This window comes from Phragmites australis, chromosome 8, assembly GCF_958298935.1.
Source record: "Phragmites australis chromosome 8, lpPhrAust1.1, whole genome shotgun sequence".
Lineage (NCBI taxonomy): Eukaryota > Viridiplantae > Streptophyta > Magnoliopsida > Poales > Poaceae > Phragmites > Phragmites australis.
Window position 1 is genome coordinate 33,516,828 of NC_084928.1, and position 27,709 is coordinate 33,544,536.

Sequence of the window (27,709 nt, forward strand, 5' to 3'; positions counted from 1 at the left end):
GGAAGCCCTTCATCTTCTACATCAGGTTTCTCCCTTTTTCCTCTGTGTTGCATTCTTATTCGTGCATTTTTTATGCTTAATTAGCTAATAGGTGCAGAGATAGGACCTCAGGCCTACCACCATCGGCGCGGCCACTGGAGCGGAGATGATGGTGGTGATGCAATTGCTGAATTTGCAAAATCTCAGATCAAAGATAAAGTTGGCAGGATAACACGTTGCAGATTCGCTGAATTTTACTCTTGGACTTTTGTTAAATCTCTCCTATGCACCCGAATTTGTTTGTAGACATTGTATTTTTGAACCAACTTCACGTTTATACAATCTTTGATGGAGTGAGCTTAATTATAGTGTTGAGTTACTTATAGTTTCATGTTTTTCAAAACTATAATTTCTTGGACGGACAAATTGCAAGCATATAAATATAAAATTCATATATGCATCGATAGATTATTTATTAATGGAAGACATAGGTACGAGGATCTAATAAGTTTGGGATAAATGGAGCTTTTTTTACGATATTTGTGAGGTATAGGTTCTAGGGATGATTTAGCTTCTTACCATGACCTTTTATGTGTGTTTTGCAGGACACAAATGATAATTAAGTAAAGATATTGGCTAAAAATAAAAGCCCCTCCCAGGATCACAGCTAGCTCCAGTCTTTCTTCAATTTTTTCTAGTGAGCATCATTCAAGAGATCACCTTTGTCACGTCATTTTTCAGTGTGCTACTAAAGTTCTGTCTTTTTAACACAAATGTACACAAGAATGTTACAGATAGCAAGTTAAAGGATTCGAGACCGTCTTTCTCGAGATGAATTCAAAATTATACTGTATATAACAGAGTGCTATATCTTCCTAAAATGCCAAAGGTAGTCTGATGTGTTGACATCTTCACATATGGTTGTCTACTAATCCTTTTCGAGCTATGATTAAAATTTTGCTCCTTTTGCAATTCATGGTCAACATATATGTAAAGGTTCACCATACTAAATGGATGTTCCAAATTCTATCTTTGGATTTTTTGAGCTTTCACAAAATTTGCAAATCCTGAGTTCATCTGAGATCTCACCTGACCTTCATGTATGTGCATGATGTCACGTGACGAGATTAATTGATACATTGAACTTATAATATCTACATGGTGATTTTCGAATATTGGGGCAGCAATCTAATAGCATTAGCCATAAATACATGTACCTGCCAATATGATCCGCTTAGCCATAAGAATTAATGTGTATTGCATGTTATCTTTTATTAATGCTAGACATGTGAATATGCTAGAGTTAATATTTTTTACATATGTAGGTTGTAGCTATACCACTTTATTCTATAATATTTATGTATGGATTTCTACTTCATATATTTACTATTTATATGAGAATATATACTTATGTTTTTTAATAGGGGTTCCCATATCTCATATTTGAAAGTTGTATCTGCACCACTTTATTTTGAAATATTTATATCTAGATTTCTACTTCTTATATTTACTATTCATACGAGGATACAATTTTTTTTATAGAGGTTACCCTCTGTAGTACTTGAAACAGCTTTATGTCCAGCGACAATCATGTAAGCGTCTATGGTTCAGTGGTTAAGACTCTATTTGAGTAATAAAGACTCCAACGGGCTGTCGTTCTCATGTGTTATTTATGATTACAGGTATAGCAAATGGTCATTGGTAGGTACATTTTCTTGAGTCCAAATTATGATACGCATACATAGGGTTATAATTATTTTTCATAAGATTGCACAATGAGCACGGCGTAGCACGCCTTTCATCCTAATTTATACTGAGCTTAGGTCGGTTTGGAGAGTAGCCGGGTAGTGTACCCGGGCAGCTGAAGTTTATCCCCATCCCATTCTAGCGTTCAATGGGAGAGTGACACGTGCCCCGTGGGACAGCATGTCAGCTGGTAAAAGGCCACTACGAGAATACTTGGTTTAATCCTTTCCTCTACTCATTCTCACGCTGAGACCAAACCGATTATTATTTTATTGGTGGCTTACTTCTAACGCAAGGGCAGACTGGTAACCTCAGTATAAAGATGAATAAGTGGGCTGGGCTAAATGGGCCGGTACGAGGTATGACCATTTTGGTTCAGCCTAGGTACGGCACGGCATGACGATTTAGTTCGTGCTTAGGTTAGGGCCGTGGCACGACGGGTCGGTATGGCACAGCCCGTTTAACTGTTTATATTTTTATAGTATTTTATATAATTTATTTAGATCTAATATTATATAAGATATGTGTTGTAATAGTAGTGTGTTTGATTTTTAAGTAGAAGGTTGGATGTTGGATTCCAAGTGAAAGCAAGTTTTTGTGATTTTTTTTAATTTTTCGCGGGCTGACGTGTCAAAAAAAGATATCAGGCCTACCGTGTCACGGGCCAATACGGCTCAGCCCGATCTTAAATGGGCCGTGTTTGGACTGGAGCTACGGTACGTGGGCCGGCACGACATAGCCCATTTAGCTAATTGGCCTAAACGAGCTGTGCCTAAACGAGCCGTGCCTCAATAAATCCGTACCGTACCGTGCCGGGTCGCCTATTTAGCCATCTCTACCTTAGTAGCATTTGTTTGGCCTATGACAGGTGGGCCCTAACACACATCTGACGATCAATTGGGCTGCTCTCCTCTCTAGCATCACGGATACATCAGGAATGTTTTCAAGTAATGCATTCCTCTATTTTTTTTTTCAGCCGGATCTTCTTTTCAGGTCAACATGGACAAAATCGCGTTCGTGTGTCTTATCAGTGAGCCGTTCGCCCGTATATAAAATTCCTCTATTACAGCCGGTTCCGTGAATATTCTAAACAACCGTGAAGCTGCAGACTCACATACACCCATCCGTATGAACATACATGTGTGCAGGTGTAGGCACACAACACCGATGTGGGAGCAATTTTTTTACAAGAAAAACTTGTACTACAAGATGTTCATGGGAGTCAAACTTAGGAAAAACTAATGAATGCACTCTGACAATCTATTACTATCTATGTGTCGCGCTGTTGTTGATCAGTGTGCGTTGTTACGCCCACACCATTTGACACTAGTTCACCATCTGAGTTCGAGCCCCTACTTTATTTCCTAAAATAACATCCTAACATTTTACTCACCTCAAGTAAAAAAAAAAAAAAACTGGATTGGGCCTATACCCAGTCCAGTTTGGGTCTTTTGGGCCTAAAACCGGCCTAAGTCATACCTATAACGCCATCATGTATGCCCGCCCACCCACCATGACAAGGTCACAAGATGCATGCTGCCAATGATTAATATTCAGCTAGGAAAATAGTTCCCTACAAAAACTAGGAAAACAACGTTCCCCGGAAAGAAAGAAAGAAAAAGATCTCCAATTATTAAAGTTGAACTCTGCCATCCCTTTGCTCTAACCTTTTGTCCCTTCAAATCATCAATAAGGAACAACGGAGCAAGAACAAACATGCCAACGTAATGAAGAACATCCTATGCAGAAGGCGAAAAAGCCATCCTCTTTTCAATTTGTCAAAACAAAAGCAAAATAACACCAGCATTTCTCCACGGTGGGAAAAGGCAAATTTTAAAGTTCAATGGTGGGGTCTTAGGCCTTATTTGTTTTTTATAGGGATTGTCGCGATTTGAATTTGGTAGAGAAGTTTATTCTCATTAAATCGAGGATTGTGATATTTCGAAATACAATATGAATTATAGATTGTAAAAACCAGCTTTTAAATTATGATCATTTATTTTTACTTTTGTTTTTGTTTCAGAGGCTAGAATTGATAATTAGAATAAAAAAACAAACAGGGTTTTATTGCTGGGAGTCACCGTTTCTTGCATAATTCGTTCGAAACTCTGTCATTCCTCTCGAAGGATACGAATTGCCTGCACATTGAATTCCAATGCGCATCCAGTAGTCATGCATGCAGGACCAAAGTACAAGGGGTACTACGGCGCATGGTCAGGTCGATGCACACGCTGGCCGAAATGATTCCGTGTGCTTCTGCACGCGTCCGGCCGGTGAGCGAGCACTTCATCACCAGCCGTACACGCAGCACACAGCAGCAACGAACAAACACGACATGCCATCATTGATGCTTCTCCATGCACCCTCGGATCAACATTCCCAATTCAGCACCCCCCCCCCCTCTCTAGTAGTTTTAATTTCAGTTTTATGCACTCTGATGTTTTTTTCGAATGGAAGGTGATTGTATTAATTACAAATCTCGTACAACAAGAACCCTGGAAGACAAGCAAATTACATAGAAATTGCATCTAGGCCATTCATTTATCTTCTCCAATTCTGTGCTGTAAAATAATAGGGCATAAGATTAATTTGATTTCTAATGGACTTAAAAATATTGTAACAGATCAACTAGCATATCAAACATATGCTAGATAGATAGACAAAACACATAATACATGTATCGTCATTGCATGTGGATGAACTTACAGCGGATCCTGCTAGGTGGAAGACAAATTGACGAAGAAGTCAATGTAGATGTCATAGAGGAAGTCGTAGGAGCAGTCTCACGGGTTCCTAGAAACCTGATCGCCGGTCCATCGTACATGTCTTAGATAACCATTGTCGGCTCGGAGACACCGCTCACCCTCGATCTGTTGCACGACAGAGAGAGGGTGGCAAAACTCCAGAGGTAGCGAGCACAACGGAATTAGAAAACGTGGTTCTGGTGTTGTCGATCTCCCTCGTTCATAGGATGTTTCCTGTTATACAGAGGAGATAACTGCCACAATTTGAACTATCAGATATCCAGGAACTGCCCCTTGGTATCTCTCAAACGTGGAACTGATGGACTCATCATACACGAACATGCTTATCCCACTCTCCGGCCCCACATGACAATCTAGGTGTCGATGATATGATGTTCTCGCATGCGTGGCAAAAAAAGAGCCGCCCAGCTAAACACATAGCTCATCACGATGTGATCGCTCATCATCACAAGCACAAGTCACATGAAAAAACATGAAACACGCGCGTGTGTGTGTTACCATAGCCATAAGCCTCCTCTGTATCCACTCATGCGTCTCAACTACAAGCCTTACATGAGGCTTTTATTTAAGTTGGACTATCCCACCATGGCTATGCAATATGGGACTGAAACCCCATGTCTCTCCCACACCACCTTAACTTTTTCAAATGAATTTGGGTTACAGCAAATGCCCATTTGGGCTGAGCCACAAATTCCAATACTCTGGTCTCCGTCACCCATGGCATCACTTCACCGGACCGAAGCAAGGTAAAATGTCGAAGCCGAAGTCAAATCCTACAACCTAATCCGCTGAATAGCCCCAAATATTGGAATTGCCACAAGATCTAACATTTCAGATAGGCCTGCTCATGGGCAACCTGACCTGATCCGACCCGACCAGCACACAAGGCTGGGCTTGTGCTTAAGTTCCCATCTCACAGATTTTTTGTGCCAGGCTCGGGCTACAAAATATTCCTAAAATCCAAAAAAGCCCAAGCTCGGCCCAAAAAACACTGTTGGGGTGGGCTCAAGCCTAGAAGCCAGGCCCGACATTGGGCTCAGACTTGTGGTTTTTCTGTCAGACTTTTCAAAGCCCGACCCGACCTTTGAACAAGTCTAATCTCAGACCCAAAGCTAAGGCACATTTGAAGCTATGAATGGGTATCGATGACTACACCGCCGAATATAGTTGAGGAAGAAAACATTCAGTGCCACCATCCTTGGATCCACTATAGATAGTAGCCTAGAAACACCATTTGTCGTTGTAGCTGCCTATGAGAACGACAACTTGAAAACGAAACCTTCAAAAGGGGTCACTAAAAGCTTCCTTCCATTCACATATAGAAAAAGGCAAATATAAATATCTCAATCGAACCACAAAGGAGCTAAGAACAAACATACCTCAACGACAACCCGAGGTGCGTCGGATCCAGAGCCAGCAACAAGTAGTTTTATTAATGCTAAATACTATATAGATTGTTAGATCTATCAGGAGAATTCATCATCGCTCCTTCTCGCCACTGGAAAGGACGCCATAGATCTACCTAGAGAGTTCACCGCTCCTTCTCACCACTGGCAAGGACACCAGAGGGGAGAAGAAGAGGGGGCCTAGGAGGCTGTAGCGAAAGAAACTATAGAGAGTAACCGAGTCCTAGGGGCTCTCACTAGATACGTGAATTCTATTTTTTGTAATCAGATGAAGTAACTAGTATTGCCCCTATGTAGCTACAGCTGCTAACACTATACCTATTCAAAGGATGGGCTGGGCTTTGATAAGCTCGATGGGAAAGCCACAAGCTCGAGCCCAACATGACAGCGGGTTTTTTTGAGCTAAGCTCAGACATTTCTGGGTTTTTTTAGGTTTTCCCGGACTTCTTTGAGTTCTAGGCCTATTTTTGAAACATGAGTCCGGTCCAGAAAAATTTGCAAGTTGAGAAGTTAAGCTTGAGCCTAGCCCTATGCATTGATCGGGCCAGGACAGGTCATGTCAGCCTTACCGGGCCGAGCTGCCCATGAGCATGCTTAGCTAACACTGACGTGGGAGCAATTTTTAAAAAAGAAAAACTTACACAACAAGACGTTAATGGGAGCCAAACTTAGGAAAAACTAATGAATGCACTCTGATAATCTATTATTGCATCAATTTTTTGCGGTAAATTAAAAAAATGCGGAGGATACTAGCATCAATTGGAAGTAAAATTTACGAAAGGAATAATTTCACCTTTTTCTCTCAATTTCACAAATCCGGATGTAATTACTCTGGTCCTTTAAAGAGATTCTGGTCGGTTTGGTGTGTGCCATAGTTTTCCTTAACAAAAAAAAAATGACTACATGAGCTTTGGACTTCGATTGGGCAAGTAAAAGGAGGGATAAAGAGGTCAAAAACAAATTAAAGTCATACCTGAGAGTAAAAGTGTGAGAAAAGGGGGAATAACTTTGCTTATTATCCAAGACGTACACAAATAGGTGGGCATTTGGAACGTAGTGGGGAACATGCATGCATGCACGTACACGTAGCAGTTCACTCCCCAATCTCTACTATATATCGTTAAGTGTCAAATCAACAACTTGCAAATACGTCAAAAGGAAAATTTGATTTTATCTCGAATATTGTCGCGGCAGGAAAATAACAAGAAGAAGCATCTTTTGTCGTGTACGAACGTTGTATGAATCAATTGCAACTGTGCATGTCTTACCTGCCCGACTTCTTCCCCGGATGTGAAAGTAATTGGGTATTTGGGTGCCTACATGTTCCTCCAATTTTAAACTTGCTTAGTACTCATCCAGATCCTGTTGTGTCAGGAGATAATTTTCCACTGCATGTAACTGTTGACATGGTTGGTGTAGTGATTACTCACTCCATTTCGCTATATTAATCCATGTCCACTATTGCACACATACTAACAAAATTCAAAAGCAACGTAAAAGGTGAAATAAATACCCTAGAATTAGATGATCACCCCTCGTAACTTGTAAACCTATCTTAATTAATCTGCATACATTGGTTTTTTCTCTATAAAAGCACATGCACTTTGCATTTAAAATCTCTTGAAAAATAAGAGAGCAACTATATATTCTCACACGCAAAAGGTGAAATAAATCCCCTAGAATTAGATGATCACCACTTGTAACTTGTAAACCTGTCTTAATTATTCTGCATACACTGGTTTTTTTTTTGTCTATAAAAGCACATGCACTATGCATTTAAAATCTCTTGAAAACAAGAGAGCAACTATATATTCTCACAAGGTGGATGTGTAAATATTGTGAAACAGATACTCTCGAGATTATAGATAAATATAACGAAACGGAAGGAGTAATTTACTCCATTGCTACATGAAAAACATTTTTTTTTACTTTATACATCCCGTTGATATCCAATCCAAATCTTTTGATTATATGTTTTCTCAATGGTAAATATTAGTTTACGTATGATTAGTGAACTTTTTAAAAAAAATTATGCTTTCAAAGATGTCACGTATCAATGGTTTTAAAAAACCAACACTTATTTAAGGAAAATAAAGTATTTCTGCCTTTTTGGTTCAGTTTGGTTGAAGTAAAATGTTCTGCTTTTACTTTTTGAAACTTCATAGGATGCTCTCGATGCAAATAGGTAGATGTACGCCTACTAGAACTTTTCATGGGCGACCAACCCCGCTTGATTTTCAGGCTTACCTGTCACAACCATGCTTCTACCTATTAAGTAAGCCAAGGTCGACTTGACAACCTTTCAAAAAAAAAGGTCGACTTGAAAAAGGTATATAAATAATGTCTTATTATATTGTGTATATATTAATTAAAAACAAACATTTTATAAGGAAATCATTTATCAATATCCAATTTAAAAAGGTAAAATATTGCTTTTTCAGGATTCAAGTTGAGCTAGGAGCTTTATAAATAGTGTCTTATTATATTTGTGTGTGTACATTCACAAAAAATTATAAGGAACTAAATAAAGCATCGATATCCTATTTTGAAAAGGTAAAATACTGTTTTTCTTTTCAGGATTCAACAAGTTGAGCTAGGCTAAAGCCAGGCGCTCTAGCTAGGGTCAGGCTTTTTCAGGCTCGGTCAGTGGTTTGTGCAGTTCAAATCTACAAAGTAGTACAGTTATCTGATTGAATGTGCTGCATACTTCTCTCCAGAGAAAAATAAATAAATATAATATGCATAAAATTTTACGTGAACAGTTTGAGAAATGGGCAAATCATTAAACCCTGGAGCGGCCTGCGCCTGCAAAATTACTCTCAGATCTGAGTGCCCTTAACTGCCTTTTCTCCAGATCTGTTCTGCTCTCTGAATTTGCTCAGCTCATGCATGCATGCAGCTTTGGTTAGGTGCCAACAGGACTACAGCTTTGGAAGCTCATGTCAGAACCCTTTCCTCTTCACTTCTTCTCCCTTATTGAAAAAAAAACTGAGAGAAAACAGAGAAATTAAACACACTTAAGACTAGCTCCATGATTGGTTAAATCAATTTTCAAAAATTTTATCTGCAAGGGAAAACAGAAAATTTATGCAGGGCACCACAACAATTAAGATCATACATCTGAAAGTTCACACCGTTTGCACACAACATTTATCTAGGAAGAGACAGCAGGGGAATTATATCCATTTGCCAATAGCGGATTTTGCGGTGAATTTCCAGAAATTATGATCTTTATATAACTCCACCGCGCACCCATTTTGCGCGAAGACAATTTTTGCGCGGCCAACAATATAGTATGTACAATTCGATTATTCAAACTTGGTCGACTTGACAAACGCACTGTCCACACTCAGTAGCTCTGATGAAACATAGGCGCATGGCGTCATGGCGTCATGGCGACGGCGTGGCGCACTGGCCTTTGTGTCTTCCTTACTTTGGCCAAGCCAATAATTTGTCCCCCCATTCGCAGCGATGGTCAATGGCGCGCCGCCGGTGAGGTGAAGCGAGCCGCGAGGCATATGGATGAAGAAAGCATGGCATGCTGTTCCGTATGACCAGCATCACCCCACGGCGTGCATGCGGATCTTCTTGGCTGCCGGGGACGAAGGCGAGCTGGCCGCGGCGCCGCGCGGCACGAACACAGTGCCGAGGTCGTGTGGCACGGGGAAGAAGCACCGCCGCGGCGCCGGGCGGCCGCAGCGCTTCCTCTTGGCGGGCGCCCTCGCCGGCTTCCGTGGCGCCGGAGGGCACACCGTGGCCGGCCGCAGGATGCTCGCGGCCGACGTCGGCGTGACGCAGCCGGTGTCGACGTCGACGCCACCTTGCCGCGGCATGGAGCTTATTGGCGTCGGCGTGACGCAGCCGGTGTCGTCTTCGACGCCACCTCGCCGTGGCATGGGACTAATTGCCGTCGGCGTGACACAGCCGCCGGTGTTGGCAGCGTCTTGGCCGTCGTTGCTCGGCCGTGTCGTCGCGGCGCCCGCGCTGCTCACCGCGGTCGTCCGGATCGTCCGGAGCACGGCCAATTCAGAGAGCTCGAGCTCGGGCTCGAGGCCCATCGAATCTAGCACTGAGAGACCACGGAGCTAGCTGCCAAGAACTAGCTAGGTCAAAATCAGGGTTGTGTGTGAATTGCGATGAAAAACAGCTAGCTGGCAAGCAATGTGTTTGTGCTCTTTTGTAGTGGTGTAAAGGAGGCGGAAGAGGAGGAGGCAGGCGTGAAGGTGAGGCGATGGAGGTGATGATGATGACAAAGAGGAGCCAAACTAAAGGAGAGAGGTGGAGAGAGAGAGAGAGCAACAGAATTATATGCAGGCAGGCAGCTGCAAAACAAAAGGGTGCATGTTAAATAGTCATTTGAGAGAGAGAGAGGGGCAAGGGGTGGTGCAAACGATTGTGGAGGAATGAGAGAGAGTGGTGAAACTTTTGGATCGAGACGATTAGATCGCACTCTCTCTCTCTCTCTGTGCACCAGAAAAATGGTTTAAATACGGATCAGATGCACGGATGAGCGGCAGGGCAGACAGGCACAGGTGGATGCCGGTCGGGCACCGGAATTTTTACTGCACCACCGTCTGCGCACTACTGGTTGTTTCAGCCCACTGTAATACTCCCTCTGATTACAAATATAGATTATTTTAGCCTCCTCAACTATTTTTTAAATATAAGTTATTCTCAAACTTCTATGCATTTTTTCTCTTTTTTCCCTTTTTACCCTTATTTAATAAATACTATCACTCTTATAAATGAATGAGTTATCTTTTCAATGCAGAATAAATAAGAGGCACTAAGGTCATTTAATCTACTTTCTTAATCCTTGTACATAAGTCTAAAACGACCTATATTTACAATTGGAGGGAGTAGCTAACAGGTAGTGGACTTATAATTAGGCGCTGTCTATGCCTCACCCGACCAAAAAATTGCCTCTCCTCACAAGATGATTCGACATCATCTTTAACCTTCGAACAACCCCCGCCTCCCACCGTCTGTGCTCGCTCGCTCCCCCGTCTCCCGCTCTCCTCCGACTATCCTCAACGCCGTCCTCGCTTCCGGGTCCACCTCCACCACCCCCGTTGCGTTAACTCATCGGCTCAGACGCCCCGTCCCGACCTGGCCCAACGGTTGTCTCCCGCCGCTCGCGGCCGGCGTCTCCCGTCGCCCTGCCGCCCCGCCGTCTCTCCCGCCACCACCACCTGGCCTACCTCCCTCCCCTGAACCCCTTTTCTAAGCCCGCCGGACACTGAAGCTCCGACAACCCCAGCCCCTAACCCTGGCAACCCTAACGCCGACGCGTTCACATGGTCGAGTGAGAGAATCACGTGATTTGAGTGAGAAATCACCCAGGCAAGTTATAGCAATCCTGTATAATTAAGGGAAGTGCTATCGGAAAATAATCTCATGAGACTGGTCTCATGTATTTGAGGTATAGATTCAATTCATAACGTGACATATGATAATTTATTTGATTTTTTATTTTATCATATATGATTTTCTTTGTTTCATTATAAGTTTTATGATATTTTTTACCACGTATTACACTATAAATTAGGTTCATCTCTAAATGTATGAGACCTGGGGTTATAGGTTTTTCTTTTCCAATGCTATAGCACCTGAAATTACTTTACTATTAACGTCCTAGACTATCGGATGACGATCCAATGGTCTAGGTGTGGTCTTCAACCTCCACTATGCCTCTGTTTCTTCACAAGACATGCTCTCTCCTCGCCCTCCACCTCTCATTCCCAGTGTTGTTCTCATCGCCATATCTGCAGAATAAGAGAAAAAAGAGGAGGAAGAAGGAGAGAGAGCCTCTATTTTATAGCTCTGGATTCACCGTTGTATCTTTATATAAACTATAAACTGTGATAGAAAATTGAAATTAAGAAGATGAGAAAAAAAATGGAAATGAAAGAAGTTGCAGGCAGTAAAAATGTTGAGGCAAATAGGAGTTGAAGGTAGCTTTAACTGGCTCCTTATCTGGTTCATGTGACCGTGTCATGGCTCGTAACAGGTGGTGCTCTCTCTCTCTCTCCCCCTTTAGGGCTTTCATCTGGGGACCACTGCCAGGTGGGTCCCGCTCTTTGTAGCCGTAGTGGGCTTCACCCTGGCACTGTGGGGGCAGGGGCTTGATAATTTGCGGCCTGTGCCAATTACCGGTCCATCCTGGCCGTCCAGTGGCATCCGATCCGATGACATCAAAGAGCTATTATTATTCAGCTAGCAGAACATTTTTCTCTCTCTGTAATTTCACTTCTTGAACAACACAAGTAGTACCATGTAAGCCGCTTAATTTGTGTTTGCATCTCGGTAATTCGAATGAACTGTAGCCCTATTTTCTTTTATGGTTTTGGGTAACTTGCGAACTCTGTTAGTTGTTTTAAATGATAGAATTTACCAACATCTTACTAAAAACGAACTAACAGTGGCGAAGCTAGAGCTCAGTCCACCTTAATACACCACTCAACATATCTTGAATGGGCAATGCACTTGCAGGAGCAAAAGATTGGTGTCTAATCTAAAGCACACACTTGAGGCAGAGGGTGTGGAAACAGTGAGATATGGACTTATAACTAGTAAAAAAATTTGGAACCGGGTGCTAGTGCACAATGGCGGACTAAAAATAAAAATGATCAGGTATTTCAGACTAACCAGCTAAGGATCCAAGTATCTCACTTGTTGAGTTAGAGAGTATCACATAAACTACTATATGCTATATATGATAGATCACTGTAAAACAAAAATTTAACCTATAACCTGTTCACATAAGGTGGATCCGCCTCTACCAGTGCGGCCTTACCCAACGAACTAAAGAGAGAAACGAATAAAATACGTTTGAATTTCGGCAAGTCATAATAATGTTTTGTAGGGCATGGTAGCTATTAATCCACAGAACAGGATATGTCTCCGAGAGATGGGAGTAGTATTTCTGGCCATTTTTGCATGCATGCAGGCAGGCACGTAGGCTTCTGGGGGCCGTACGGACCATCCGTCCCAGCGCGCGCGCGCGCGCAATTATGCATTCAAGCTTGCCTCCAAAATTCAATGGCGCGTATGGACGCCACGCGGACATGTTTGGTGAGACATGGGAGGGAGAGGGTGATCTGACGGCGGAGGACACGGGAATCTGCATGCGGATCCTGATCATGCGTCCATTGTTTATCCACTGCTCTGCAGCTGCAGCTGCAGCCTTTCAATATGTGAATCATTTTCGTCAGGCGTGCAGACACGAGAGATGCCGTCAGGCCGGCAGGCCAGAAGGACGATTACTGTGCAGAAACCGTGTAGGTTTCAGTTCCGTTTTACCTGCCATCATGGTATCATCCATTCTTCGATCTGCCCCCATGGTAAGTTCTTCGCATGCATAGTATCGATCACTGTTACGCCAGTGCTAATTGTTTTACCATAGATAATGTCTTAGATATTTAATAATCGTGATACATAGGATTTATGGTGAGGTGATAGAAAATTAAAAAAGAGGGATAGAGAGTTAGGTGGTGTTTGGTTTACATATTTGTAACAGTATCTAATCAAAGGGGTAATAGATTGCATTAGATTCTGTTTGTTTCAGCCCAGCCGTAATCAAATCACGCTGTAACTGGATACGAGCGTGTAGAAAGCCGATACCACTCTTATCCTAGCATAATCAGATCGATACCTGTCGTCTTCTTCACACAGCATCTTCTGTCTATCATCCTACATCGGCTTCCTCCCATCCTCGCTGTCTCCTTACTTCGCCACGGCGAGCCCACCCCTTCGGGCTCTTCCTCGCCTCTCCAATTCCGCCTCCTCCACTCCCTACGACCGCTCTGCCTTCATCGTCGTTTTCCGCTCCTCGTGTCCGCCATTGTCTTCGCCGGCTATGGCATGCCACCAATAAGGTTGACAAGGCCCAGCGGATACAAAAGCATGCATCATGGACATCCAATCCAATCAGGCTGGGCTACAACAACATCGTCACCACATCCATCAGGTTGCCACCCGTCCAACAGGTTGCAATGGGGCGCCCCGCCATTACCTGCAAGCGGATCTGCTTGCCGCCGCCGCCGGGGTCATGGAAGATAACTGCCACCGGCTGTTGGAGAGCGAGTAGGCCCAACTCCCCACCGACCACCATATGGGGCCTACCGTCGGGACTCGCCTTCTTGGAAGATGTCCCCTTTTGTCTAGATTGAAGAACTCAGAAGATTTCAAATCTTTCCCCAATTTTTCTTGTCCCGAATTTGCAAGATCTGAAGTCATTGATGTCATTCAGGAGGTCTGGGTGACCCTACTCTGATTCTTGAGTTGTCTGCTGCAGCTTGTTTTATCTGTTATTTGATTTTTTTTTTGATATGTTAATGTGTTCACGCAGAACATTGGGATGTGCTTTCATTTCGTTACAGAGACAAAACCAAACAAAGTCTGGTTTCACCCCAATCCCTTTGCAGTACCAGTGTAATGTGAAAGCGTTTACGTTTGCATTACAGTTTTTGAACCAAACACCACTGTCTTCCTAAAGACATAAGCAGGCATAATATCAAAAAATAAGCTAAAAAAATACATTAGGATGCTTAATGTCTATGTTCATGTGTTTCATGAAACAAGCAAACCATTGGAAAGCAATAGAAAAATAAATATGCGCTCATATTTTGATACGTGAAACTGTGGAAGAAACTATGCATTGTAAAACTAATTTCTTCACTAGTATCTATATGATGTAGAAATAGATAGACATCACATTTACATTGGGAGATAGTCTGCTACAAGTATGAGATTACTTGGCAGAAGCAAAGACCTATCTGCCACCTCTTTCCCCGGCCCTGATCTATGCACGAGACCGATCGACCTGTTAGGGTCACATGGCCATTGTTGCTCGCCTTGTTGGAGTGGTAATTCAACAAGCTTTATTTATTTGCCACAAGGTTAATGCCGACAAGAAGTTAGCTAAGGCTTTAACTACTGTCACTAACACAGTACTGAGCATGCGAGCATCCAGCAGCACTACCTAGTCTCTCAAGCCAGGAAGGCCATAAAACTAGGACAGGAAAAAAACACAAGGAACGACAAGGAGAGAGAAGAGAGAAGCTCTACAGCAGATTCCATGCACGAAGGAGCGTGCGTACGTTTGGCTCCAAATTCTTGACTCTTCCTTTGGATCGATCTCGATCTGTTGGGATGGAGCAAACAAAAGCTTAGATGTGGCCTCCTTGATCAACTAGCCAGCATGGCCAGCTGCTGCCATGGATGGGTCTAGCCCCCGGCCATAAATTTCTTGGTCATTTCTGTTGGGACCAAATCAATTCGATCACTGGACGGCCGGCCGGGCAGCAACTATAGCTGCAGGGGTTGCCAACTAATCGATCGATCGATCCATGCGTGAAAAATGAGGGCGACCCATCCGTGAATTTGTTTCTTCTGTTGATCGATCGATCGCAGGACCACATTGTGAAACCTGTTGCTCTATATTTATTTTGCGCAAATTTACACTAGTATTTGGCGGTAGAAACATGTGGTGACTGAACTATGAAATAATTGTGCATGATCAGTCCTTTAACAGAACCACACTAATTTAACCATTTTATTTCTATAATTTACTTAACGTATCAGACACTAATAGAAAAATAATTTGTACAGATGGTTTAAAAACTCTATGAGGAATACTCCGTCTGCAAAAAAGAGGTTGTACAAATTATCTGTACAAACGGCTCGTTATTGGAACCGTCTACATATACTAAGTTTTCTGGAGCTAAAAAATCTAAAAATATATTTTTCCTACCGTCACATGATTTTTTACGTGAAATATCACGAGTGTGTTTTCTAGGAGTCGCCGCAACTTCTAACCTCGTGTGAACATTTATTACCGTCTCACCTGTCATTCATTGCTAATCATTGTATAAAAATAATCTTTGTAAAATATACGCTCAAAATGAGTGGGACATTATTAGTATAGACGGTTCTAAACTTAGAACTGTATGTATTGTTTCTTTTTACAGACGATTCTAATTTGAAACAATGTATATTATTAATGTCAATAGTAAAGACAGTTCTAATTTAAAACCGTCTGTATTGTACTTTTTGTACAAACGATATTAATTTGAAACCGTCTGTATTATTACTGTTAATAATACATAAGGTTATTGAACGGTTGGCAACACAAGTTTGAAATTCTCCATTGGGATCTGTTTCCAACAGATCGCATGCAGAACATGCACTAAAATAAAAAGATCGTTATGATCTGAGCGGCAGCTGGCAAGGTACAATCACTGAATCAATCACACACCAGCAACTGTAAACTAAAGAGTAAAATCATACGTATAGATTTATCTAGAAAAATATTTTTTATAATATCATAAATTCAATAGATTTTATAATTATATTCTAATAAAAATAATGGTTACTGATATGCATTATAGACCATATCTTATCCAAGATAACATGAATTTTTTATTAGAGGAGTATATATGTATGTGTGTGTACGTCTGCCTTGTAATCTTGACAAAATTACAGCACACAATTCTACTACAACGGGAGAAAAAAAAATTATGTTCTGTAACATCGTCGTACAGTCGCTTAGGACCACTACGAGACAGAAACACACATGACACATCTCTACGTTCCCGCCATAAAATAAGCGGGGAGTTCTGCAAAGTGCAAAGCTTTGCTGGTACGTAAGTTAAGTTGTAGTTGCGCAGGTTAAGTAGTGTACGATTTAGGTGCGTGCCACCCAACGACTTTTGTTTCTTTACAATTCATGGCAGGTGATGAGGGCTCCACCTCCACGTGGTGAACGCGAGAATTGAAAAATACACAGCACATGCTAGTAAGTACGGGGCTGCTCCATCTAATTATACTCCACTTACGTTGTCACTACCAAAAATCCTCATCAGTATCAATTTAAAATTATTATCAATATTGAATTTAAATTAGTATTAAAAATCACTATAAGTATCGGTTAGTGGCTCCAACCGATATTGATATTCACGATCTTAATTCAATATTTCTTGGGCTTAAATTTTCGTGACTAGAGGCACCCGATCAGAGAGAACCCACCCGAACACGTTCAATATTCGCAACTCACGCGATATTCACTCACATACAGCAATCAAGACTCAAACTCAAGACCTTATAGCTTGTGCGCGTGCGTGACCCCTCTAACCATTTCAACTATCATCTGTTTGTGAGTATAGTAACACAATAAATCCTTTTAACATCTTCTGATTAAACGTTTGAATGATTATTTGGACATCTAAATTATGCCAAATAAAAAAGTGATCAACTACAAAGTAGTAGGTCTCGTCGAGAAGTACAATTTCCATATAAAGTTTTTCCCCATCCGGACTTAGTGTGAAAAAGTTATGAATTTTTTAACGTGAGATGTCATCGACCACTGCTGCAACTTTATTATAATTATTTTGGCATTTAAATGACCTCAAATTAAAAAAAAATTCAACTACACAGTTGTATATTTCATTGAGAGTATACTTTTTATATAAAAAAATTTCCTATCCGACTTCGTGTGAAAAAGTTATGAATTTTTTTGATGAGTTGTGACAGTAACAATCTTCAATACCGATTTGTGGCTAGAACCGACGCTGATACTATTCACTATTAGTGTCGGTTCTTTGCTGCTCAGTCGTTGTTCGCGCACGAGAGTTTAAGAGTTGGCATTGATACATCTTCAATGCCGATTATTGTTGAATCAGTACTGATGAAACGCTGCATATATAGTGTTCTGTAGTAATGTGTACCACTGTTGCATACATGCATGTCGTTGACATTTAAATGGTGCAACATTGTATATATAGTATGTATATTCTGCAGGTATGTTCACTGTAGTTCATGTCTTCGCACACCACATAAGTTGTAACTCACAGTGTTTTAGGTTGTAATACACAGTGTTTCATGTTTCGGGTGGTAACTAGGAGATATGCGCAGTGCGAATAATAAGTTGTAACTCACAGTGTTAGCTTCTCGTGTTGCAATTATGTATTTATAGACGTGAAGTTGTAACCAGTCTACCTAATAAGTTGTAACTTACAGTGTTTCGAGTTGTAATTGGGGGATGTGTGCTGGTCTATCTAACACGTTGTAACTCACAGTGTTAGTTTATTGTGTTACAATTATGCATTTCTGAACGTGAAGTTGTAACTGATCTACCTAACAAGTTGTAACTCACAGTGTTTCAGGTTGTAACTGGGGGATGTGCGTAGTGCGAAAAGCAACTACACATAGGCGCATAATAGCCTCACCATATATATATAGTATGTACTACCGGGAGTATACTCCCGTTCAAATCATAGTTGATCTCGTTATAACTAAAATATATATTACTTCTTAAGATATACATACTCTTTCTAAACACCTGTTAAAAAAGGAGTATGTACATCTGGAAATAGATATGTATTTTTTTAAGATGTACATATTTTTTTTAAATACCCATTAGAGGATGAGTATGTATACACATGAGTACATACTAGTCTAAACTCAAATAAACCATTTTTATACCTCCACAAAAAAAACTGTTTCTCTTTCAAAGAAAACGAAAATATCGTTTCTGAATTTTCAAAAATTGGGATACTGGCCGGCAGCTTTGACCATTATATTGGTTTTTGACATGTAAGTACTTGTATAAGGGAGACTGAAATCTAACGCTACATTACAATATATTTACGGTATTGATGGCTAGTACATTTTTCTAGGTGCCGGTTTACCGTTTAAAGGTGTATTGCTGGTGCCAGTTTACTGTCTAAAGGTGTATTAATCGTTCGCGATTTCAATTTTTCGACGGTTGCCACTTCAAAAGTATAGATGCGGCTTTGAAATATGTCATGGAGAGTGGTAACTGACATGTGGACCCACGTGCACAAACATGGATCAGTTTTTGGAAGCGGACATCTGGACTCTGGAGGGGCTGCTTCATTCATGTGTGTTTGTTTTGACTCAACCCAGGTATAGTACACTTTACATGTCCGGTTCAGGGAGACCTTCCATCTACTTCCATGTACAGTATACTAGTATTAGTATACTATAAGACACAACAAAGAACAAACACCACTTGACTCCTGAAACCTTGCTCTAATTAGCCTTTTTTTACTATATAAATTAAGAGCCTTAAGACTGAGATACAGTCTACATATAATCACAAACCTACCACACTATTTAGCGTTCTTAAATAAGTATTTAATATCCTGGTTAATCCAACCTTGTCGAATCAATCTGCAATTGGAAAATTCCTTTTACAAAACCGAACATCACACATTTAAAACATAAAGAGAACCTTTACAGTACACCATGATACTAAATGGTGAAGAGTATCATTGTTGTGATCCAACCGTCCATTTTAGTAGGTATTATTGTAATTATCTTGATACCTTTAGGGGTAATTACGTTATTGACTGACCGGATTTCGGACCTTCACCACCCATCATCTACCGATTAACAGAGGGTGAAAACCCTAATAAATAAAATGAATAGAATAAGTGAAAACTTATCTGAAAAATAAACTAACATTTTGACCTTCCCTAATTAAACATATAATTTACAAGTTATCATAGTTTTTTTTTCCAATCCTACCCTTATGATACCCATGATACTCTTTAATGATACCCATGATACTGATGGGCGATAGAGTATCATTGAGCTAATCTAAACCACCGGATAAAAAAAATGGACGACATGCACTCATTTAGGTGTACTGTAAAAGTCCTCAACATAAAAACTGAAAACAGTAAGTCCTTAATACAGAATACGAAATCACATATTATAAAATAGTAAAACTGACATCCGCAAAACCACTATAACAAAACAATAAAACTCCCATCCTGAAACCGACGAACAAAAAATCTTTATTTAAGGTGTTGGGTGTTAAATAGGAGTTAAGCTAGGTTAACGACGGCATATCTCAGCAAGCAGTACGATCCAAGCAGTAGCAGCTAGCATCCAAACATCGGATCGATACCATCTCTCTGCATGAATCTACGCTGCCGATAGCGATCGGCCGGTGGCTGCCCATGGCCCAGCACAAACACACAAGAACTACCAGCTACCACAACGTGTTTAATGGTTAGCATGTGTTTTCTTCTGCGTAGTGGCAAGAACTACCAGCTACCACGCAATGCAAGTTGGTACGTACGCCTGCTTGAATATAATCTTGATCCAGCAAGTGACAAGTCCCGGCCGTAACGACAGTAGTCAACAACCTAATTCCTGGCTAGTCTTCAAAAACAATAAGTTCATTTCCTGTTATCCAATTAGCAAAACCAATTACCACCTAATCGTAGGCTAAATGCGTCACTAGGAGCATCTCGAAGGACAGTTATTGATATTTCTTCAGCACAAATCACGGGATTATTTGAAGCTCATGCTGCATCTTATTAGTCGAAGTAGATCTAGAACAGTGTCAGGCTATTATTAGACTCATGAAGTTTAAGTGCCTTTTCAACTAAAAGAGCCTCCCAGTAAGATCTGTATAGACAATTGTTCTCTGACCAGGTAAAAACTAATGCTACTCGTACTATATTGGCGCCATGTCTTGGTATGAGGAGGCACGCACATGCAGCAATGGAGGGTGCGAGATCCGAGGCCGGCACGCTCTGGTTTATTCCGCTGCTAAACTGAACCAAACCTAGCTACCAAAGTTACATGGAAATATACCCAATCCCAATCTTATCCAAGATCTCCTACAGAAGAAAGATCTCCTGCAGAAGACATTGATCATTTTTGTGCAGCACTAACGTGTAAAATTGAAATCTATAGTGATGCAAGCGGATACTAGTTTCGAGTAATTTATTTTTTTCTCCACTTAGTTAAGTGGGAGTGAATCTTTAATTTATTTTTTGATTGAGTTTTAGATAGATCCAATAATCCAGAAAATACAAAACTTGTATCCTAAAAATGCATGATATGGGTGGGGCCGGCCGGCATGTGGACGGTACTGATTTGCATGGCAATGGCAACATGGTGGATCAGACTAATCAACCTGCAGGTTTTAATTAATTTACATAGCCTTGGTTAGCTTTTAACCTTTTTACAAAGACGATGTTCTAGTTGACTCCATGAATGACTTCTGTTGGATAATTGGAATTTTACAGTCCAGAATTCTATGCATGCGCTTATTGTCAAAGAATAATAATGTCCTCTCTGGAAAGTGCGAGACCAGGTAGAAGAGAAAGGATTTTTCATATTGTCATGTTCATCACAAAGTTAGCAGAGGATCTTTCTCTTAGATTACTGAACAAATCATAATTCATGGGAAAGCTATATTTCAATAACCACTGATATGACATATGCCTGAAAAAGTGATGTTTCAAGAAAAGAAGTGATAATAGATATGTCCAAAAGGCAGATTTTCTGAAATCCACCCTTTGTATATGTTAAACATATTTGCCCGCTGCTGCAAGACACTGACATTAACAAACTAAGCCTGAACAAAGAGCCAAACCATAAGATTTTAACAAATCTTTGCATCAGTTGATTGGTCAACCAACCACTAAAGCCAATTTCCTCTCAAATTAGTAACCACTAAAGCGGATTTTGAGTCCCCAGAAAGGCCATTTCCGTGAAAGCCACGGTCGACCTCTTTCTGCTGCATAATTGGAAAACAACAAACCGAGACCTAAACCAGTAAACACAATTATTTAGCTAACCAATCATGTCAAGGTCCAAAAATGCGTTTTCAAAACTACCCCATCCATTCTGTATCAAGCAACGAATCAGAGACACACAGTCAGTCAGTCAGTCAGTCACTGGGGACCAGAGCAAATACTGCAAATTAAGCAAGCTTTTCCTTGATCCTTCGACGGAGTGATGGACAACATGTGATGTATGCTGCTGCATCCAAGTTGCTAGCAAATGGCAATGCTTTCTCTGTCAGTCAGTCAGTCACCAATCGCCGATTCGCCGTCACGCGTGCACTCAGCTAGCAAGCGCCAAGCAGGTTTCAGAGTCCGGCCAATCGGTCGAACAGGCCGGTGTTCTCGGGCGGCGATCGATGACGATCCCCGGTACGTACACTTGCTTGGCGGTTGCCATGATTCTGCGTGTCACGCATCTCGATCGAGCCGGCATTCCGGCCACAACAACGGTGTCCGGCCTTGCCTGGTGCGCGAAATCATCATGGCAAGTTACCTATTACCTGTCTGCACTGCACAGCCTGAACTGCAAGCTCTGCGCCCGTTTCCAACACCGTGGTCTGTGCAGACAGAGACTGGAAAAGGAGCCCGGAACGTGAGGTGGAGCCGGCACGGCGACCGCACAGGGCACACGGCAGACGGCACTGTGGTGCGCGGTGCCAGAGTTAGGTAGTCTGCTGCTACTGGATGAGAGCTAGGCTGCTAGCAAGAGAGAGATAGAGGAGCGGTGAAAGCGATCGAGCGTACTGAATGGATGCGTCGACCGAGCCGTTGGCTGACAGCCGGTAGGGACGGCGATGTCGCTCGGCCGGCAGCCGGCTGCAGGCGATCGAACTGTTGCATCCTACGGCTACGGGCTGCGGCACTGGCACATGGCTAGGCATATGCGTCTATGGCGAGGACGTACTAGTAGTTAGCTGAGAGCAGGGGGTAGTTAGTGTACTAGCGCTCAGCTTAGCTCAGCTCGGTGGACTGTTCTGCCGTGCTGCGTGTGTCGTGGCCTTGTTGGTGCAGTGGGCACCGCTGTTGGACTTAATCCTAACGTAGGGGTTGGGGACTCGTTTCACGATGGTACGAAAGCAAGTAATACTTTTATGATTTGTATATAATCGGAGCGTGGTTCGTATGTGTTTAGAACTTCGTAACGTGCGGTGCGTATGGATCTAGTTCGATTCGAAATTAGAGTTCAGAGTCAAAGATCGAGGGATGACATGATGATGTTAAGATTCGGAGTTAGCAGGTTGCTATAAATATAGAGTTGTAATTTCTGGATGGTAAGAGTCGAAAAAAGTCGACTTGAATAGAATTGAAAATTTCCTCTAGAGAGCTTTCGCTTTATTTTTGTTTGATCTTCATTCTTATCGAGTTCCAACGAATCGTTGAGACTCGGTTGATGGATCACCCACTCGTATTCTTGCCCGAGTAGCTCACGTGGTCGCGACTCGTCTGATCGAGGATTGGAGTGGACATGTGCGTGATCCTATGGGTCGTCGAGACCCAACAGCCGCTGCGTGGCGAGCATGATTCCCTTCGTGTTGTGGCATTGATAGAGTTTGTTTTCCTTCGCCATCGGCCTCTCTTATTTATTTTTTTAAAAAAAAGATGGATGAATGATGAATCTGAGTTCCTCCCAAGCAACGGCGAATCTAACACAAATTGTCAGGGGGAGATTGAGAATCAAGTGTTTAACAAACACTCAGCTAGTTCAAACCTCAAAACAATATCTTATACAAACATAGCGGTTTAAAAAAAATATGAAACACATCAAGAAAAGAACAGACTACTTATTTAGCCCAATATTTTTTAATCACGACAATAACCCATTATTTTTCAATCTTCATGAGAGATCTGTAAAAAAACACTGTAATTTAATTTGAGGCACTAGCATATGACATCTTTTCATGTCTTCAAACCGTTTTATGATTTTGTCATTACTAAGGTGTCTAAATATCTCGTTCTCAGTATAGCATACTATCTAGTCTTTGAGTAAAAAATCACCATTTTTTTTTGCGCAAATATCTTTATAATAGTCATCGCTGAAAAGATCATCTCAACTAATGTTTTTACCACATGAAGGATCAATGTTAGCTCAATGAGACGATAAATGGGTGAAAAAGCTATAATCTTTCTAGTCTGAACCATCTTTTCAGCAATGTTTCCAAAATCACATCATCCATGAAATTCTTCAATTCTCCTAATGTTGATGATGAAGCTTTGAAGTTGTTGTCTTATCAGTTTCATAACTTTCTAGCACAAGCATTACTAGCTCACTGCATATCTAATCGACTAATCTGGCATATATTCACAAGCTCCCAAGTCCCAACATACCTAGCAAATTATCAACCTAGCATTCTAGCATATCTGCATATGAATGAAGAAATTTTATACCTTATGTCCTTCTCAGCTTCTCCTACTATTCTGATTTTATTTCTGCACGACTGCACACAACACACTGCACTTGACTTCAGGGTTGAGGGCGGCCTTGCCGGCTTGCCGCCTGGGCCTAGGCCTGGATGCTTGGCGCCTTAAGCAGTTGTGCCCCTACACGACTACACGCGTCGCCGAGCGCCACGCTGTCGGCTGCCTGCGCGTGTCAAGCCGACGCTCGCCTGCGCCGCGCCCTCACGTCGGTGGCCGCGCTGCCCACCCGTGCCGGCCACCGACTGCCTACCTGCTCGTCGAGTCGCCGCCTCGCCGAGGAATTAGGGATCGGTGTCTTCGCGATTGGGGATTCAACGTTCACGGCCACTGGAAGAGGGGTTGGGATTCACCGTTCACGGGCTGGGCTGGTTAATCGGTTACCAAAGCAAACAAGTGAACAACAATCAACAGATCATATTCACGAGCCGTGTCACCGTGAACTGCTGTCTGCTGACAGCCTGAGATGGTGAGATAGAAACAGAGTTGGCTCATGGCCTAGGCGTCCACTGGCCACTCCAAGGAGTCATCTTCTTCCCAGGAGCGCCCGCCGCCCAGCTCTTCAGGGGACCATGCGACCATGCCAAATTTTTGAAAGGGGGGGGGGGGGGGGGGACGTGGGGTTAGCGAAAATGGATGTGTGGCTATAAGAGTGAAATTCGTTTAGAGAGATAAGCCTTTTTTCCTTCGAAAGTCTGAAATTCAAGCGGTTCTGGATGGCTTGAGAGTTGCAAATCCATCCGTCCTCTCTCTCTCTCTCAGCGAACCATAAGGAGAAATGCTAATTTAATATTAATGAAGCATGATAAAATAAGAAATAAAAAACTCATATCAGGCGGGCGATTGCTTTTATATTTATGAAATAAAAACATATCTCGACCTCTACGTCCAGAGATGCACGTAGTCGTCCAGGTTCTCTTTCCTTAAGCACGTTTGAAGTAAGCGCTTGCACAAGAGCAGATTTTTTATGTAGATGTTTGCTTATCTATCATCGATTCTCTTTCCTTTAACACATTTCCTTAGGGAATTTCCTTAAACACATTTGAATTAGGTGCGGAGATGACTTTATAGATCAAAGCGGAGGTGCAAAATAGGCTGCTGAGGAAGATGGAGAGCCTTTTTTTAGATATATGGTAGAGCTTTTATTCATTTGACCTCATGATCGGCACATGGATGAGCTCCGGTGGGCGCAGGAGCCATAGGTGTCTCCCAGCCGATAGAGTATAAGAATATTTAGCTATATCATGAGCATCAATATTAGAGATTTTACCCTCATGCTTAAAACTAGAGAACCTTTACAGTACACCATGATACTAAATGGTGGAGGGTATCATTGTTGTGATCCAACCGTCTATTTTAGTAGATATTATTGTAATTATCTTAGTACTCTTAGGGGTAATTACGTCATTGACTGACCGGACTTCGGACCTTCGTCACCCATACCAGCCGACGGAGGGTGGAAACTCTAATAAATGAAATGAACAGAACAAGTGAAAGCTTATCCGAGGAATAAACTAACATTTTAACATTCCCTAATTAAACATATAATTTACAAATTTATCATGGTTTTTTTGTTTCCAATCCTACCCTTATGATACCCATGATACTCTTTAATGATACACATGATACTGGTGGGCGATAGAGTATCATTGGGTCAATCTAAACCACCGAATAAAGAAAATGGACGGCATGCACTTATTTAGGTGTACCGTAAAAGTCTTCTAAAACTAATATCCGGGGTCAATTCTGAATGACTCGGGATATCTTTGAGGATCACACTGTAAGCACTTCTTGAGTTCTTGTCTCCTTCTGCAAATTTGTGATTACCTCCAAGCAATCCGAAGCCACAACACACCGTGTGGCATTAATGTCAAGAGCTAACGAAATACCTTCGTTGTTGATGGCCATTGCCTCCAAGGTAACAGGGTCAGTGATGTTATCGAAATTCAGAGCACTCGCACCTACGAACTTACCTGTCCAATCTCTGTAAATTGCACCCACCGCTCCTTTTGTGCCTGTTCTAGATACTGTACCATCAGCATTTAAGCACACCAGTAGGTGGAATCCATTTCAGAGCAGAGCCCGTGAGCTTCATTTTCTCTGAATTGTTTTGTAGTCAGCCTCAGTCATCTCTAGTTCCTCTAAGTATCTCAAGATAAAGTGAAATGTAGAGAGAGGATTTTAAAATTCATGTTTATGAATAGCTTTTCTTCGTACAGTCTATATTGACCAACAACAAATAAGTAGCTTCCTAACTCATCTCTTTGGGCTTTTGTAGCTGCTGCCGATCGGCCGAGTCCGCGCTTGTACCCCAAAGGCCAACTTTTTTCTATGGGTCCAGCCCATTTACAAAACAATAGTAGCTTCGAGTGCTACGTTGGGCTGCTTTGTTTTTGTTACCCTGCAGACTGACGAATTTTTTAATATATTTATTTCTAAAGGTGTTCTAGAATTCTAAAAATATTAGAATTTTTTTGCCTCGATAGTAAAATGAGATGAACCCAATTTAAATTGAATTCACCCAAAATTCTAGATGAGACTTAAACTAAACGAAAACTCTAACATAGGTTATTCTCAAAATGCAAAGTAAACATCAAACCACCGTTTGAAATAATAAGCAAATCTAAAATGCTTAACAGTTAACACGATGCTTATATTGTTTATGATGTATAATTATACTTAAAGATATGATTAAAAAATTGGGACGTAACAGTTCTCCTTCTATGGTATATAAAGAGGAGAGAACCCGATTTGTAGGGAACAAAGAGGGACGGGTGTAAGATTCGAGAAAAAACTTATCTGTAACCAGTTCACAAACACTCATAAAAAAAATACACAGAACATAAGATTGTTATTCTTCGGGATACCTAAACCTGGATAACCCCTAGTGTTCTTGAGTTCATCACACTGTAAGCGTCGTTCACGCGCCCATCGACCAATACATCCTAAAATTATTGTCAGGAACTAACCTATCGATAATGGATGAGTACAACATGTTGCCCGCTAAACGAGTGATATAAATGCCTCGTTCGTTCAATAGGTGGGAACTTGATCTCGTCCGTTGAACGGACGAGATCTTTTTCTCTCTGTTTATTTAATTTACTAACTGTCGGTGCCCATAAGATCTCGGTTGTTCAACGGGTGAGACCCTATTCTCAACGGACGATGGTATTAAAACGGTCGTATATTTTGAAAATATTAAAGAAATAATATATATATAAAAAAAATTCTCAGACTGACTGCCGGTTCTTTTTCTCGATTTGGATCACCAGATGGGCTCATCTGTAGTTACATATGGCATGGGCTTCACTGACCCGTTAATCTTGGGCTTCATGCCGTGGGCTAAGCTCATAACTCTAGCTCCGATGGGCTACCATGTATCCTGGGCTTCTAGCACACAATTCTGACACAGTACTGTTCCGGGCACTGCATCAACTTTTCTCATTTTTCTTCTTCTTCGTCCATGTCCTCCTTCAGAAGTTGGCTGCACATTCCTTTACATGAGAAAAATTGGACTCTGGCTCGAGCAACAATCGGAGAAGAAAAAAAACCAGCGCGTTCCAAAGGGAGCGACCATATTCCTAGCCTTATGGTACAGCAATATCTCAATATATTTTTAGAAACTTACATCTCGCCGGAGGGAGCGATAGCATCTCTGAGAACAACGGATACATACAAGCCATGGCTTTGACATTCGGATTATAAGATTATTCAAGTAGAGAACTAACTTTTGCCTTGATAATTAGTGATGGTGGTTATATCTTTTACTTACTAAAGATTAAACACT

General features: G+C 41.6%; 1 protein-coding gene across 1 annotated transcript; it reads right to left on the reverse strand.

The window, feature by feature from the left end:
- Nucleotides 1-9,079: 9,079 nt before the first annotated feature.
- Nucleotides 9,080-10,333, reverse strand: LOC133925981 (uncharacterized). Its single transcript, XM_062371716.1, has one exon. It carries the CDS (start codon nucleotides 9,952-9,954, stop codon nucleotides 9,457-9,459), a length of 498 nt encoding a protein of 165 aa, XP_062227700.1. The 5' UTR covers nucleotides 9,955-10,333; the 3' UTR covers nucleotides 9,080-9,456.
- Nucleotides 10,334-27,709: the final 17,376 nt, after the last annotated feature.